The 15,007-nt window shown below is 39.0% G+C and overlaps 1 protein-coding gene across 3 annotated transcripts in view; it reads right to left on the bottom strand.

Moving 5' to 3' along the window:
- Positions 1 to 15,007, bottom strand: part of galntl6 (polypeptide N-acetylgalactosaminyltransferase like 6) — a 191,953-nt gene that overhangs the window by 25,047 nt on the left and 151,899 nt on the right. For 2 of the 3 annotated variants that reach the window (XM_079615792.1, XM_079615793.1), the window contains 2 exons: positions 14,599 to 14,784; positions 9,096 to 9,279 (listed from right to left, as the gene is read on the bottom strand). In XM_079615792.1, coding sequence (XP_079471918.1) covers positions 9,096 to 9,279; positions 14,599 to 14,784 — 370 coding nt within the window. The remainder of the gene's footprint in view (positions 1 to 9,095; positions 9,280 to 14,598; positions 14,785 to 15,007) is intronic. The other variant, XM_079615794.1, reaches the window with a different exon arrangement.

The following is a 15,007-nucleotide window of genomic DNA, read 5'->3' as shown; positions in this document are numbered from 1 at the left end:
TTATAACACGACAGTTGAAAATATCTAATGCTAAAAAACACACACAAAAAAAGTTAACCTTCATGACCCATTCCTAATTCAAAGCATTTCTGACAGAAAAAGAAGAAAACAGGACATAATTTTCGCATTAGCTTTATTCTGGACACCACTTCTCTAAGCCCCCCTTTCCCTTTCAATCATGGAAAAAAATGCCAGCCTCGCAGATGCCAATCACAATTTGCATTCAAGGCCTGAGCAACATAAATCCAATTAAGTTCTCCCCAAATACAACATTTATGAAGCTTAAATGTCTTTGTGGAGCAAGGAGGACACAGACTGAGGAGCTCATCAGCTTTTCCTCTTTCTCTCTCTCTCATCATCCCCGCTGTCCCTGTGATTTCCATAAATATAAATCCACTATTTACTCCCTTCCCTGGCAAATTCAGCAGGAAGATTTCTATTCTCAGTAGAAAAGACCTCCATTTGGAAATGTCCAATCTTGCTTGAATTGGGGGTGGGAGTGGAGCGACATAATCATCGCTCTCTGAATCCTATTGTGCGGCTGCGTATTAAATGGTTAAAGACTCACGAAACTGTGGGGGACTTAGAAGAGATTTTAGTGGGAAATGATGTCCAATGTACTTCCTTGAAGTCAAGGTCAGAGTATGCATAAAGCGAAAGAGACACAGAAAGAGACGGTAAGACGGAGAAAGGATCGAGTCCAATGTCATCTATCATACTTTCCAGGAATCCCATTATACCAGGACAGAATACTTCATACATTTGCACATTTTTGTGAGTTCAAGGTGTCATACACGCCAAGCAAGGGCATATGTGTGGAAGGCAAGAGCGTGAATCACTACTAAACCATATGTGCACCATAAATACATTATTCATTTCCTCCTTAGAGAAAGGCTGAAGATAGGGGACAATGCGACCCCATTATAGAAAGCCATCTCTAATGAATAAAGGGCCAATAAGGTCTGTAATATATGGAAATATGATTGTGCTGTTATCCTCGCCTGCCATTGACCAGCCTGAGAGTCTTCTCATCCCAGCCAGAAGGGGGCGATGTGAGGACAAGGATTCAACTTTACCAGGGAGTTCCGTGTCGGTCGCAATAGATTCAGAGGCTGGGTTTATAATGTAATTGAACCCAGCAGCTAACGCATGTCACAAGGTAGCAAGGTGAATCATTCGTTGCGCTTCCATTAACGCCAATACGTTGGGTTTACTACTCTTTCTTCTTCTCTCAATCAATCAGAAAGAAGTCGGGGAAGAAAGCTCTGACTTCTCAGTGGATCAGTCATTGCACAAATGAGCTGTGATCCAGATAGAGAGCCCGCTTTCATCTTGTAACAGGCGGTAAGATCTATATTAAGGCTTCTTAGCTGCGTACGCTTCACACATGTGAATACACCAGGCTAGGTTGCTCAGCCAGCAGTCGAGGCAAGAGGTAATAAAGTATTAAAATAAAAGGATGGGGGATTTCGAAAGCCAGAAGGATTCTGTTCCACGGTCGAGGGCGGCTTGCAGGAGAGGCTCATTACGTACCCGTCTCGTCGCAAAGTCTTCCGCATCTCTCTTTCAGTGCCGATGTCTCACAGAGAGCAAAAAGCGTGCCTGGAGACTGAACGGATGCATTTTGTCTTCCCCTCCTATGCTTCTTTTTCACCCTCATAAAAACGCCTCAGCCTTCTCCTTCAGAAGTAAACTTAGCAAATTGGCGGAGGAGACGTCACCCCTCTAGCAACACGGCACTGACGGAGGAGTCTTAGCCCACGCGAGAGGCTCGAGTGCGCGACGAGAGAGACGTCAACTTAACTTTGGCTTGTTAACTGCTTTAGGCAGATGTTATGTACTGTAGGGGGACTTTCACAACGAATTGAAGAAGATGATAAACAGCATACAGGGGACTTAGGACGGCCTGGTTACACCAGACAGAGTTAAACAGAACTGTTTGTGACAGTATACACATCGAATGGAAGGCAACAAATCTCTGTTGTGGTTTGCAATATGTGTCAAAAAGCCCTGGGTCTGCACAATGGATGGAATTTATAAACCCCACTAAAATGTTTGAGGGTTTGGTGTCACGTTCATGAGTAATATTTTTCAGCAAATATTTCTGCTGCCATTCCTGTGAGTGAGTCAAAGAGAGTGAGTATGGGAGAGTACAGATATGCAGGTCAGAATAAAATGTGAGCCGGTGAGAGTTGTATTTTATTGGTAGCATAGTGTGAAATAAAAACACTGGAAGTAAAGGCATTTCTCACTTAAAACGGAACTGTAGTATCCCACGAAGAGAGCTCAGGCTTTGCATGCTACTGATCCAACTATCCCTCTTAACTCTCCTCAGAGACTGGCATGTAATGAGAAATGTCTCCTTGTACTCAGAGTGTATTATGTAAGATATGGAGAATATTACTTTCTGTATTGATTTTGTGTATGCATTTCCCCAGCTTTGATTTTTCATAAGCATTTTCGCCAGATGACAAATCACTAAATGAATAAAACTTGAGTCACTAGAGAAACCAAATCCCTGGTTCATACGCTCAGATTTGAGTTGTTTATTAATTTTACATCAGAACAAATAAATAAAACCCCTTGAATGCTGTTGATGAATACATGAATATTGATTAATATCAATTTCTCTATCCTAAATCCAGTTTGCAAGGGTTGTTTTAGAATTGTTACATTTATGATTTTCAATTAAATATACATTGTATTTAATTTATACAATTTTATGTGAAATGTACAAATATATATACAATTATTATATAACCTTTTATATCTAATCCACTCTGCCAGGCAGTAAACCTTACTGATTACTTCTGGCTGTAGTCCACCAACTGCTTGGTCACCATAACAATATGAATGTGTTAATATATTGTGGCCAAGGATTGACAAAACTTCAACATTAAAGACATGACACATCCCAGTGAAGCAATTAAGAGAGAAAAAAAAAGTATTATATTCAGACAGAAAATATTATACTTTTGCTGAAAAAAAAAAGCTGACAGAACGAGAGAGATTTCTGTCCGCCTCTCTAAACGTTCTAGGCACGCGTTGGTCACATGTAGTCAGTAATGCTGACAGCCTGGCAGAGTGAAATAGATATAAAGAGGTGTGTTTGATCCCTGACAGGTGGGCTAGGATTGAGCCAGTGACTGCAGAAAATATGACATGCCCTCAGGGCTTGGAGGAGGAGTGGGATTCTGGATGAACTACAGTGGGCCGCACTGGCCACAGAAAATAGAAGAACCAGCAACCTGAGAGGAAGGAGAGGTCTGGATTCCGCAGAAAGTCCCAGAGGTCTGTGGATAAAGCCTTGCAGCATCCCACTAATGTTAACATTCTAATCCATGTGTGCAGCAGCAGTCATGAATGGCTGCTTGTAATACTGTGTAAGTGTGTGTCTTTGTGTTGGTATACATAAGCAAGTGAGTGAGCGAGTCTTCACTCAGACCTCTGCAGAGGAGATGCAGTGCGCCTTCACATATAAATATAAATACAAACACACACACACACACACACTCCGCCACACTCAGGAAAGCTGATTTTCTCAAGACCTCATATCTACCCCAAAAATTAATCCACAGCTTAATGCCTGGTATGGTTAGTCTGGGGCGCAACGTGTTGTGAAGTGATAGGGGACCAAAAGACAGACAGACACAGACACACACACACTGACACTTGTAAGGAGGGACTGAAGGTTTCACTATCTTCGTGGGGACACTCTGTCTACTATCTATTGCAGTGATTACCAGCCAGAGGTGGAAAGATATCGATATTGTTTGGTTAACTATAAAACAGAAGTTATGACTAATGACTTAATGATATTTGTAAAAAAAAAAAAAAAATTATAAGAAAATATAAAGTAAAGAAAAGTAAAATTAAATTAAATTAATCACTTAATTTAATTAAGTGGGGGGGTTAATCACTTAATTTTAAGGAAAGAGATCAAAACAGTATTTGTCAGGATTATGTTCAGCTTCATTGTCTTCCGTTTAATTTTTAGTCATGGCTTTCTTTGTCACTGTTTTGCCTGTGTTCTAGTTAACGATTAGTGTACTAGTTTGCCAGATTTGTTTGCTAGATAGCTAGCTCAAGACTGGTTGCCCACTGAAGCCAAGCAGGGTTGATCCTGATCAGTACCTGGATGGGAGACCTCCTGGGAAAACTAGGTTGCTGGAGGAGTGTTAGTGAGTCCAGCAGGGGGAGCTCACTCTGTGGTCTGTGTGGGTCCTAACGCCCCAGTATAGTGATGGGGACACTATACTGTCACAAGCACCATCCTTCGGATGATTCGTTAAACCGAGGCCATGGGTCTGTGTGATCATTAAAAATCCCAGAATGTCCTTCGAAAGGGTTTAACCCCGGCATCCAGGCCAAAATTTGCCCATTAGCCTCTGTCCGTCATGGCCTTCTAATCATCCCCATATACTGATTGGCTTCACCACTCTCCTCTCCACCAGTAAGCTGGTGTGTGGTGGGTGTTCTGGCGCAGTATGCATGGCTGCCATCACATAATCCATGTGGATGCTGCACATTGGTGGCGGTTGAGGAGATTCACCCTTCCATATGTTTAGCGCTTTGAGTGCAGAGAAAAGTTAAAAGTAAATGCAATGAATTATTACCTTCCTTGTTTTCATTTGTTGCCTTCAGTTTCCTGTGCTCCTATCACTCATCAGTTATCATGGTTACAGATTGTCACGCACCTGTTTTTGTTGAGTTGCTTTTTATCTTTTGTTTTGAAGCCTCTCAAAGCTATGAAGCTCTCTTTCGCTGTGTCTCATTTTGAAAGTTGTGGAGGTCGCATTTGTCGGCAGCATACGTCATTGAGGCAGCTTCATTTCAGTAAACTGACCACTACTTTCCAAAGTCATTAAGAAATTACAACAATTTAGGCTTGTCTATGATTAACAGTCAATTTTATAATGGAAACTGTTCTGAAATAAGACATCCTTTATGATGAATGAGGCCAACAAATGGAACCTCCCGAGGATGCAGCCTTCGAAATGAGACATAGCAATTGTTTAGGGAAAAGATTCTAAGCATCATGAGTGTCGAAAACAGTGCCATCTTGTGACAGCCTGAGGTCAAATTTATAGCAGCCATAAACCTGAGTGTGCAGCTCTGTTGTTTTATCCATGAAGCACCAATAAAAAATTGACAATGCTAAATGTGTTCAATTTTCTGATAATATAATTCACATAGGGCCTATTGAATTGTTGCAGTAAATTCAATGTAATAATAATAATGACAACAGAGTTGTTTGAGGCAAGTAAATGGTGCTCTAATTATTTTATGTTTTGAACTTCCATAATGTACAGAACAAAGACATGTAAACAAACCAAACACAGGACATGATGTCACAAGATGCGAGGACAGAATTCTCAAGCATATCTGTTTTTTCTCGTCACTGTTGCGATGTTGCCCATCACAGTTTGATACAGGCATCAAGATTTTAGTGTGTTTGTGTGACGAAGGGATTTCTGCTGCTGTTTTGACTCCTTTGCAAAAGACTCCTTTTAAGCTCTTCAGCGCCATTATATACCTTCAAATGTACGCACATACAGCGAACGCATTTGGCCTAGCACAAAGCATTGTATTGGATGTTCGACAAGTTCCGTCGCAAAATATAAAATAGTTTTGTTTTTTGTTTCTTAGGGTTAAAGGGCACCTATTATGCAAAATTCACTTTTACATGGTGTTTGAACATAAATGTGTGTTGGCAGTGTGTGTACACAACCACACTATAATGATAAAAATCCAACCAGTGTTTTTTTTTTAAATCCCCATAAATCATAAGCACTGTCTCAGAACGAGCTGTTCTCAGAATCAATGCAATGTGACGTAGAATTGCACAAGCCCCGCCCACGACTGTTGATTGACACTGCAGTTTGAGCATAGACCCGCCCTGAGTGAGCTGGACACAGTCCGCCATTGTTTTGACGCTGGAGCAGCTGTAGAATGTCTCCGAAAGCGATTGAGGTGTTTTGTTTTTTGGATGTTAGAATAAACATAGCAGTCTTCATTTACTCTCGTTGTTACTCGAGGATTGATCAGTACAACTGCTCTCGTGAACCAGCTTACAGCGACAGGACTAACGTTACTGATCACGGCAGAAAGTGAGAGCGGGCACTTTATGACAGCTCAAGCTCATCGAGTCGTTTTACAGATATACAGTTTACCAGTTTATAAAGCACCCACTGAAAAGAAAGGTGTGTATATATTTGTTTACTGTTAGTTGTAACAAGTGTTTTGTGTACTTCGCTGTGTAACGTTATGTTCAATGATAATGAAAGGGAGAGAGAGAGAGAGAGAGTATATGGATATGACTTAATGCGCACTTCTTATACTGTGTTTAATCTTACAGTGATTTTCTGCAGTAAAACTAACGCTTCATCTTTTGTGTGATGTACAATAAACTTAATTGAACTCATCAGTATATTTTGGTCATCATTCAGACGGGGTCTACTACAGGCTTGTATTAATAGTGGAGCAGATGGCATATAAGTTATAAACGTAATTAAAATAAACATACCTGTTCTTTCTCTATTCAGCATATATTCCCTAGCTCTGTGGGCATTATTGTCCGACTCGAACACCGCTACTGTGAGTTTCTGTTTTATTATTATCATCTTTCTGTGAGATGAGATTGTCCTGGCTCTGAGTACGAGCTGGTGGTTAGGCTCCGCCCCCTGTGTGTGGAACCGCATCTTATTAACTTTTAAAGGAGACACACTAAAACGGTGCGTTTGCGGTGCGATGATCTGTGGGGTATTTTGAGCTAAAACTTCACATACACACTCTGGGGACATCAGAGACTTATTTTACATCTTGTGAAAAGGGGCATAATAGCCGGTGCCCTTTAAGTGTTGAAAATGACAGTGAATGCTAAGCAAACCAGGACTCACACCGGTGTGACTAGAACGGTAAGTGCATTACGTGATCAGCTGCTAAATGCAAATGTGATTTTGCTCTTTGGATGCGCTCAGCACTTGTCATATATCACTATTCAGTGTTTTCAACCACATAATGTTTAGGTTTCAGGCATTAGTTGTAAAATACACACAAGTACTAGCAAAAAAATAAAATAAAATAAAGTTTGTTAAATACACACTGATGTTTATGGAAGCGGCATTAATAATCCTGATAATTATGATTTGACTAAGTGATTTATTCATATCAGATACACATTGTATAGGTAGCTATATTTGCTCTATTATTCTCCCAGTTCAACAGTCACTTACTTTCAAGTATTTCAGGAGAGGTGGGTGAATTTATGTGATGTAAATCTGACAGATCCGATTCTCTGAATTGCGGAACAAACTAACACGGCGTTATGATCATTATAATGGTTTTAAATGACAAAACACATTCATGTACACATATTTGAGAATTGGAATATCCGATAGATCATGAAATAGTTAACAAGTTTGTGAATATTTTGAATAAAAAAGGAAAAACAAAATAAAAGAAATACATCCGTCATACTGTGGCTGTGTTTGTTTCAATGCACTATTGTTTGTGCATTGAAATAATGCGTATTACGTTCTAAAATAACACCTTAAGAAACTCACACTGGGGCCTACACATTTTTAAAATTACGTGCGAGCGAAAAAGGGTTAAAGTGGCAAGAGATCCGTTTCCACCCCTCCTTCAACTTCCTCCACAACTCTACGTTAATGTGCGAGTCAATTTATGTGGATAACATCACTTTTCTCATTTGCACTTCACACAATAACAGCTCTTTTACCAATTGCATCAAATGTCTGACACAAGACCATTATCAAACTAAACACATTAATAAAATAACGGATTCAATATTTCTCAAACAGCGTCAATTTACTCAAATTGTTTCAGTTTGAAAGGAAGCTATTGCTGTGAGTGTTTGTCACCCACAGTGATACCCACTGTTTTTAATTTGATGCAATAATGGGCATTTTAATTATCATTAATGATAATTCTAAACGATATCAAGTAAAAGGAACACATTTCTACTTATAGTAAGTATAGATGACCTGAGCACTTCTGGCTGTGAGGGTACATCAGAAAAAAAAAAAAAACATTGTTGTGAAAAGCAGCTCTACTGCTTGTGAAGCTGAAGGATAGAGAGCAGAACTAATACTAAACTCTGAATCATGGATTGACGTGAGCTGTGGTGGAAAAAAAATGCACATGCACACTCTGAAATGCAATGGCAGAGTATGGAAATGAAAGAGATTGGATTAAGGTTCCTGGTTATCAATTGAGGGTGTCATAAGTGCATGTCACTGGTCATAGTGACATTTCTTTTCTATTTATGTACAACAATGCAGGTTTAATGAGGTCAGTCACAATGTCTCTGTGCAGCAGATATAAATGAGATTTTAAAACAGACTGGCAGATCAAAAGATAAAGCAAATTGGAGAGTGACCAATAAAACATAAAAAAGGCTAAAAACAATTGCAAAAATGTCATGAAGCACAAAGAAAATTGAAATTGAAAGTACAACGCATATGTTCTTTGTTTTCTCCAATACTTTTCTTGAAAGAAAAAGACAAATAGTTTTTGTATATATTTTAATCAGGATAGTTTGATGAATACACAATCTTTTATATAATATATAGCCTATATAAAACAAAATATATTGTATTCATCAAAAAATCCTGAAAAGAACGAAAGAAATCAAATCAAAATATTAGAATGATTTCTGAATGACCAAGAGACACTGAAGACTCTGTGTATATATATGAATCGTAGTGTATACCGGTATATATGGTGAATGTGATCTCTCCAAGTACAACATGTTCCTGGATCAACATCTTTATTGATCCTGGAATAACATTCCAATCAACCAATCAGATTTGAGGGATACGTTTACAGTTTATGTCAAGTTTAGGCTTACAACCCAGGGTTAGGTGCTTCACGTCAGTGTTATTCACTCATCATTTCTCTATGATTTTAGTGATAAGTTATGGGTATGGTTAGGTTTAGGAGTAGGGATAGGGTTAAGACAATTTTTTTTGGACAGGAATGTTGATCCAGGAACATGTCTCGGTGACCGTGTATATATTCACTGCATTGTTGTGGCCATTGGCATGTAATGGTCAAAGACTGACTTTACTCACTGATATGGGTCACTGAGGTCTGGTCCTTGTAGCTCAGGTGGGATGGGAATACGTTTGTAGTACATCTCCCAGTCAAACGCTCCCCTCATGGCATCACCTGCCTGCGCCTCGTACCCAAAGTGGTTATGGTCGATCACGTCTATCATGGGACAAACAATGGTTTTGGGGTTCTGGGCGATCTGGTCTGCAGGCAGAAGGCAAGGAGAGAAAAGGAGAGGGAAAGTTAGGCAAAGCGAGAAATCTATAATTTCTGTCTCCTCGCCACACTCCGTGGAGAAGAGGAAAGAAGAAAAGAAAGAGGAGGCAGTGCATCTCAGGAGTCTCCCTCCTCTCCTGGATCACTTGCTCTCCTTCGCTCTGCTTGGCTGAGTGTGGCGACCCTGTGAAATTTAAAGCCGCCACAGCCACCCTGCGATTAGAAACAATTACAGCGCTTCAAAGTAGGTTTGCTCCATGGAGGGCCGGGCAGAAAGGACCCTCGGCCCTTAACTCTATCTCTGTCAGTCAGCAGCCGCTAAGCCGTCCCAGATCTGTCACCCACACTCTCCCTCAACACCACTGCACTACTGGACCATGGAGAGCACAAGGAGAAAGCAAAAGAGAGAGAACAAACCTGGTGCGTGCTTAAACACAAAAATACATACGTCATGATTAAACTTAAGAGCACAGTCTGTACAGTCTGTCTGGAACTGAGGCTGTAGGGACTATTGCAAGGCTCATCACTTTAATATTACTCACACTGATAATTCCTTAAATGGAAGAATTATGGGTTTCTTCAACTACTTTTATTTCAGAAAATAAAGTATTTTATACGTGTTTTTAGGCATTTAGCAGATGCTTTTATCAAAAGCAACTTATATTGCATTAAAGGTAAATCTTTTATCAGTTCATTATTCTCACACTTATAGTATAGGAGTATAGGAATAGGAATCACGCTTGTTACAGTGGCTAAGAAATTAACACTTTAATTCAGCAAGGATGCATTAAATGTGACAGTAAATACATTTATAATGTTACAAAATATTTCCGCTTCCATTTATATGCAGCTCTTTTGAACTTTCTATACACAACACGACACGACACGCCACGACACAACACAACATTTTTTGAGTACCAAATTGCATTATTAGAATAATTTCTGAAAGATCATGGTACACTGAAGACAGGACAGGAGTAATGATGCTGAAAATTCAGATTTGCCAATAATAGTTATTCTATGTACCGTAATAGTTTTGTGTATGTATGTAAACATATGTATTTTTAATGAATGCAGTCTTGGTGAGCATAAGATATTTTACCGACCCCATATTTTTGAATGGTGGTGTATGAATCACTGGAGATTTTTCCTGAAGGCAATGGAAATTCCCACCTCAATGTCATTTAAAAATTAATCTCAAATTATTAGAAAATTTAGCAAAAAAAGATCTTAAATGAATCAAATGAAATGATATTTTCACACAGCTTGAACAGAAATGAACACTAAAAATCACAAGTGATATTTGTCTTGATTTTTTGTTTGTTTGCACATATATTGTATTTCATCTCAAGCTCTTCACTGATAAGTGAATTCACTATTTGATCATATTATAATAATTAATCCATAAAATGTAAAATTTCATATTTCATGATAGATTTTCAGTTTAAGATTACATTTCTAAGAATGGTTAATACAAAATCAATACATAAAATACATTTGAAAAGCTGTCAAAATAATTGTGTAGGTATTGTAAAATGTTTCCAAGACCCTTTTAATGTAAAGTACATATTTAAAAAATTGGAATTTGTGAGTTTCCCCCCCTGCTAGCTGAAGTTGAAGAAACACCCTACATACATTTTCTGAATACAACTGCTCAACCTCCACAAGCTATACTCTCCCAAAACTCTGTTGCCTCTCTATTTATAACTGGTGTGTGGTCATTTGGCAAGTTATCAAGAGGTCTCCTGTCCATACACTGGCCAGGCTGAACTACACAGTAAGTGGACAACCAGTAAACTTAAAGAGCTGCAGGGTTAAAATCGGTTGCCTTACTCCTTCAGCAGACTTTTTTTTTTCTTCTGTACTTTATTTTTGTTGGACAGTGAATACAAGCTATTTTGGTCGTATACTAGCAGCTTAACCACAATGGAGCACAAATTACAAGAATGCATATGTATTGCAGCTCAATCCTACAAATAGCTGTTTTGGTTACATGAAGAATTTACTGTCGGCTTTATGTCATTAGTTAGGCTAGAGGACGTCTTCTGTCGAGAGCTGTTGGCTTTGCATTTGTTTACGTGTGTGTATGTCAGTTCAAGAAGAGGCTTTCCTAAAAAGCTAGCACACAAAAAAAACACCTGCGTTCTCATGCCAAAACTCACTTATCACGCCTTTGTTTTCTCTCTGGCACTGAGTATCCACTTTCCTACAGTAAGAACCCGCTCTGCTGTAGCGCTTACTGGAGCAGAATCCTTTATTTGGTTCTTTATCCTTTTGCAGATGTCTAAATATGAAAACCAAGGACCCCATCTGATGGCTGCCCAGTACTATATATGTTCCTTTGTGTGACAATATTGCTCTGATCTTTGTCTCCTTCGTCATTTCTCATCAAGTTGGTTTTATAACTCTGCTAATGTTGTTATAATGTGTACCCTGGTCAGTCTGGTTTGGTGATGTTTCGCTGCTTTTACAAAAATCAATCAGATGCAAAGCAAAAATCTCAGCTTAGTCTTCTTCTAAATTCTTCTTCACTTGTCTTCCTCAATTACATTGTTGTGGAGATGCTGGAAGGGGAAGTCTTTCTTTAGAATTTGTTTTTATCAGACATATTTTGTGATTTTAAGCCAATATGGATTAGACATGTTTGTGTTTTTTTTTTTTTTACACATCCTTGGTAAAAATTAATGTTTTTCAGTGGTCCTTTGAGAACGTTTTATTTCGTCCAGATGTCTGTGGTCATTCATTTTCACATGAGCAACTCCCCTAATTTATTTTGACTCAATACTGCAACTAAAGCTAAATTTCATTTTGCGCTGTCTGGTGCACCTTCATTACAGATTTCTGCCAACTTTCTAGGTAACAGTTGGTGACACAAGTGCAGTTGGCATGCCATCTGACATAAAACGCTAATTAAAGTAATAAGGAGATTGCACATGTCATGTTTGTTCTGTGTTTGTTTTGCTTGAGTTTAACTTTGGCTACATCCGAAATAGCATACTTATTTCACAAACGAAAAACAGCATGTGACCAAAAAAATATGTCCAAATTCACAGTAGGCTTCTCATAAAAGTACCAGGAGAACCATACCTCTGGTGAGATTCTAAAGCGGGCATACAGTGGACATTTTACTATCCCATGAGGCCACAGGAGAGGATTTGTTGAATGGCAGTGAAGTGACGTAACTTGGTAGGTCACATGATAATGACAACATGTCAAATGTAGTACATCCGGACATTACATTTATTCTATTTTTGGTGAGTTTTGTCAGTTCAGGTTTATGTTCAAGCTTATGTTACATTTTTTTGTTCTTGTGTTCTTAGACAAGCCAAGTTCTAGTCATAGTCTTGTTTTGTTTATCTGTATTTTGTTTAATAAACTGTGATTGGGTTCTTCCACTCGCCCTCAGTGGACTTACGCTACATTGAGAGAGTATGCAATATAGGACGCATCCTTTGAGTAGGTTTTTGCATTAAAAACTAGGAGAGTCTGTGGATTTGCACTTCCTCAAAATAACCACCATTCATGACAGCTACACAGATTAAGGCTAATAATTAAGAACGTACAGTACTAGAGCATCCAAAAAAGGGCTAAATCAACATTCTGTTCCTATTACATGCTTTGGAATACCACAGAGATATCTAGACAACAACAACAGCAAAAAAAATAAATAAATAAATAAAATAGTGGAGAATTGAAAAAGCATGTCATAAAGTTTTTATCAAACTCTTAAAAAGAATCACAGAGTTGACAGCAATGTTGTTCATTCAGCAAATTATAGGCAAATGGGTGTCAATATAGAGTGGAACAGTAAGTAAGGGCCCTTTTTCCCAGCAGCCTTTGCTCTGGAAGTATTTTACCTATTTTCCACATAACTTCTAAATATAAACAATAAAAAAAAATATATATATTTTTTAAATAATCCCAAGGTTCAAGACTGTGCATTTAACATAATTTAACACAAACCCCCCCCATGAAGCACAACAAATGGCATCAATCAATCAATCAATCAATCAATCAATCAATCAATCAATCAATCAATCAATCAATCAATCAATCAATCAATCAATCAATCAATCAATCAATCAATCAATCAGTCAGTTAGTCAGTCAGTCAATCAATCAATCAATACATCATTCACAATGATTCATGGGAGAGGTTTTGCTGCTGTGCTTTTTTATGTGTTTCTCTTTCTCAATGTAAAGGTGACTTCTGTTATTGGAGGAATCAAGGAGGACTTATCTATTTTTTCGTAGGATTGTGGGCAATGCAGTTTTCCCACCAGAAATTCTGCTATTAAACTTTTTAAATGCTACAAAAGTCACACATTGTTAACAACCTGAGATATCTTAAAGGGTGTAAAGAAATCAGCCTCTATAGGAGGACATTAATGAGATTTTTACTTTTTATCACACTCCATATAATAGCCGAAGAGTTCTTGACAAAACACATCATGCACCATCTGTGCTTGCATAAAAGTTTGTTTCTTTTCAGTTAAAAGGCATTAAACCTTGGCGTATCTAGCCAACCATCGTTTATAAAGAGTCTGTCTCCAGCTTGTCTAATGAGCGATGGTCTGATGAGAAGACTGGTGGAGAGAGAAATAGAAATACAGTCCAGTCCTTCACATTACAGATCAGAGCTCTGCTTCAAACAGCCTGTGACACAGTACCTGCCGTGCGCTTGTGTGGCAGCTCCACTCTAATCATACATGCCGGGCCGCGTCCCAGCATGCCTCTCAAAGGCCATACACAGCACACTGTAACCAATTAGAACTCGCCGTGCTGTTCCCACGTCTCTGGGACGACCGCCTGATGTTCAACCAAGCGAAGAAACAAACAGAACTAAAAACCGAGCTGGTATCAGATCAATAAGCGTCGATAAGTGCAAAAAGATTTGCTGAAGTGGGCATTTTAAAACATCTTATAACAGGGTCATGCACATCAAAAGCCATCTGGATTTGCAATGCTTATGCGACGCAGTGGGGTACACTATAGATTCTATCCTCAATGAGTCTGAAAATAAGAAAGGTTTTTCTCCGATAAAAGGACCAAGCCACAGACAAGAAACAAGGAGATGGAGGATTCGTTTTGTTTTTTTAATCAACCAACTGCAGGGGGGGAAGGACTTTGGATGGGGGAAAGCAATTGAATTTTGAAATTGCTAGATTCAAAAGAGGAAGATAAGCACACAGAACATATCATGGGATTTTCAGTGGGCTCTGTTTTCTCACAGTGACAGGCATAAAAAATTGAGAAATCTGTGGGTACGTGCTGATGCCAGGGTAGGCAGTTTTTTATCTGGACTTACCGAGCAGGGGCGGCAGCCAGTTGATGTTGGCTTCACAGTGAGAATCCAGGAAAGCAAGTACCTCTCCTCTAGCCACCGACGCTCCCAGCAGTCGCGTGCGGATCAGACCCTCTCGCTTCTTGGTACGCACGATACGAACCTTAGGAAATCTGGACATGTACTCCTCTAGATATGCCTTTAGGTGATCTGAAAAAGTGACAGGAAAAAAGAGAGGAATTGCTAGAAAGAATGCACCGGGGAAAAGAGGAAATTGCTAAGTTTAGGTTTGTGTTCTGTTAAAGGGAAAAGGAGGGAGATTGATTGTGTGTTGCGGTGCAGTGGTGCGGTAATTTAATCTCGGAATTGTTTCTCCATTCTCGCGGCCCCATTCAATGGCATTAATGTTTAACACCCCATAAGATTCCACAGT

The sequence above is a fragment of the Phoxinus phoxinus genome (assembly GCF_949152265.1).
Source record: "Phoxinus phoxinus genome assembly, chromosome: 6".
Classification (NCBI taxonomy): Eukaryota; Metazoa; Chordata; class Actinopteri; order Cypriniformes; family Leuciscidae; genus Phoxinus; species Phoxinus phoxinus.
The sequence above is the reverse complement of the archived record's forward strand: the minus strand, read 5'-3'. Positions and strand labels throughout refer to the sequence as shown.